This window comes from Mastomys coucha, unplaced genomic scaffold, assembly GCF_008632895.1.
Source record: "Mastomys coucha isolate ucsf_1 unplaced genomic scaffold, UCSF_Mcou_1 pScaffold18, whole genome shotgun sequence".
In the NCBI taxonomy this organism is placed as follows: Eukaryota; Metazoa; Chordata; class Mammalia; order Rodentia; family Muridae; genus Mastomys; species Mastomys coucha.
The window spans coordinates 106969307-106971413 of NW_022196900.1; the positions used below are offsets into that span (position 1 = coordinate 106969307).

The 2107-nt window shown below is 48.7% G+C and overlaps 1 protein-coding gene across 2 annotated transcripts in view; it reads right to left on the bottom strand.

Annotated features, from left to right (window-relative positions):
- Plod1 (procollagen-lysine,2-oxoglutarate 5-dioxygenase 1) overlaps positions 1-2107 on the bottom strand; it is a 34022-nt gene that overhangs the window by 10796 nt on the left and 21119 nt on the right. For both annotated transcript variants that reach the window (XM_031379423.1, XM_031379421.1), the window contains exons 12-13: positions 1774-1899; positions 946-1087 (exon numbers count right to left, since the gene is read on the bottom strand). In XM_031379423.1, the coding sequence (XP_031235283.1) occupies positions 946-1087; positions 1774-1899 (268 nt within the window). The remainder of the gene's footprint in view (positions 1-945; positions 1088-1773; positions 1900-2107) is intronic.

The following is a 2107-nucleotide window of genomic DNA, read 5'->3' on the forward strand; positions in this document are numbered from 1 at the left end:
ACATGCACACACACACACTCTCACTCACACACAGACAGACAGACAGACAGACATGCACACACACACACACTCTCACTCACACACAGACACAGACAGACATGCACACACATATACATAGACACATACAGAGACAAACACACACCAGAAAATTACTAAGACACTCGGAATACTCAGTTTGATCCCAACACTAAAAAAGAAGAAGTCACAAAGAAATACTTGGTGGAAGCCAGGTGTCACTCACATGCTTATTTATTATCTTAGCACTTGGGAAGCAGAAGCAGGAGGATGGTGACCTTGCCTCAAAACACCACACACACACACACACACACACACACACACACGCACACGCACACGCACATGCACACGCACGCGCACGCGCGCACAACCAAAAACAAAACAAAAAAATAATAGATATGAGACTTGAAAACACATAAATGGGGCTGGAGAGATGGCTCAGCAGTTAAGAGTGCCGACTGTTCTTCTGAAGGTCATGAGTTCAAATCCCAGCAACCACATGATGGCTCACAACCATCTGTAATGAGATCTGATGCCCTCTTCTGGAGTGTCTGAAGACAGCTACAGTGTACTTACATATAATAAATAAATAAATCTTTAAAAAGAAAGAAAGAAAGGAAGAGAGAAAGAAAGAAAAGAAAACACATAAATGTCTCTTGGGCATAATTGCCAGTCTACATTGAGGCAAGAAGTTCAATTTTCTTTCAGTTCTATCAAAATAATAAATATGCTGGGTGTGGTAGCATACACCTGTAATTCCAGAACCTGAGAGACTGAGGCAGGAGGACCAGCCTCACCCCAGTGCCCTCAGAAGCTCCTACCTACACCGACAAGATGGCCCAGTATGCAGGTCAAGGCTGGAGGACCACACCCCTGGCATAAGTACACGCCCCCTCACCCCACCCCACCCCAGACCCCAGCCCCACCAACCTGCTGTCGGATGTTGGCACAGAAACTCATGTCGGAATCCAGCTTGCTGTAGTGGAACAGGTCTACGTTCTGCAGCTCGGTCCGCAGGGCACTGCCCTTGATCAGGTAGATGTTCGAGATGTAAGGCACGTTCCAGACACCGCTGAGGGAGAGAGAGGAGATGACAGGGACACAGACTCAGTGAGGGCTCAAAGCCTGGGAGTCTGGAGCCAGGAGCCAGGAAGAAAAGGCTGTATCAAATTATAAATAAACTAGGTGTGCGGGCACAGGTCTGTAATCACAGAATTTGAGAGACTGAGGCAGAAAAATCAAGAGTTGAGTCTATTGAACTTGAGGTCTTAGTCAGTGTTTGGGGGTATTCATTTGAGGGTGCTAATCTGTTTTTTATATGTTTTTATTATGTACATACATGTGGGTGTGCATGTATGAGCCACAGGACATGGGTGGAGATCAGAAGACAACTTTTGGGAACTGGTTCCCTTCTCCCACTGTGTGGGTCTTGGCAACCAAACTCACGTTGCCAGGTTTGGCAAAAGGTACACTTACTCACTGAGCCATCTTGCCAGATCTAATTGGACGTTTTTCTTTTGTTTAAGTGCTGGGGACCGAACACAGGGCCTTGCAAATGTTCTACTACTGAGTTAAATCCGAAACTCAACAGCGCTGCTCTCCCCCTCCCACTCTGGGCATGGAGCCCACGGCAACTTTCAGGCATTCCTCTGTGTGTCTGACTCTAGTCCTCTTTGCTTGAGGTTCAGCACAACCAGAACAGTAATGCTGGGGAGAGGTACCACAAACCCAGAAGAGGTGACGGCACTGGATACTCACACACGACGGCCCTGCACAATGTCCACGTAGTCCTCCGAGCGGGCGTAGTACCCATCTGCACTCAGAGCCCCCCAGAAGTTGGACCAGAGCCTCCCATGGCGGGTCATGAGTGGCGCAATGACATTCCTGAGTAGGGGGACACAGGCAGACCAGACTGAGGATGGGGAAGGGGAGGAGCCGGGCAACCAGTGATTTGCATACCAGGATCTCTGGGGTAAGGTAGGCCTGGCTCATCAGAAAACTCATCGCTCCAGTGCTGGGAACAGACCCAGGAAGGTGCCATTCATTCTATCAACCTTTGAAGTTGTCAGCCAGGGAGCCCCAAGGAGTAGAA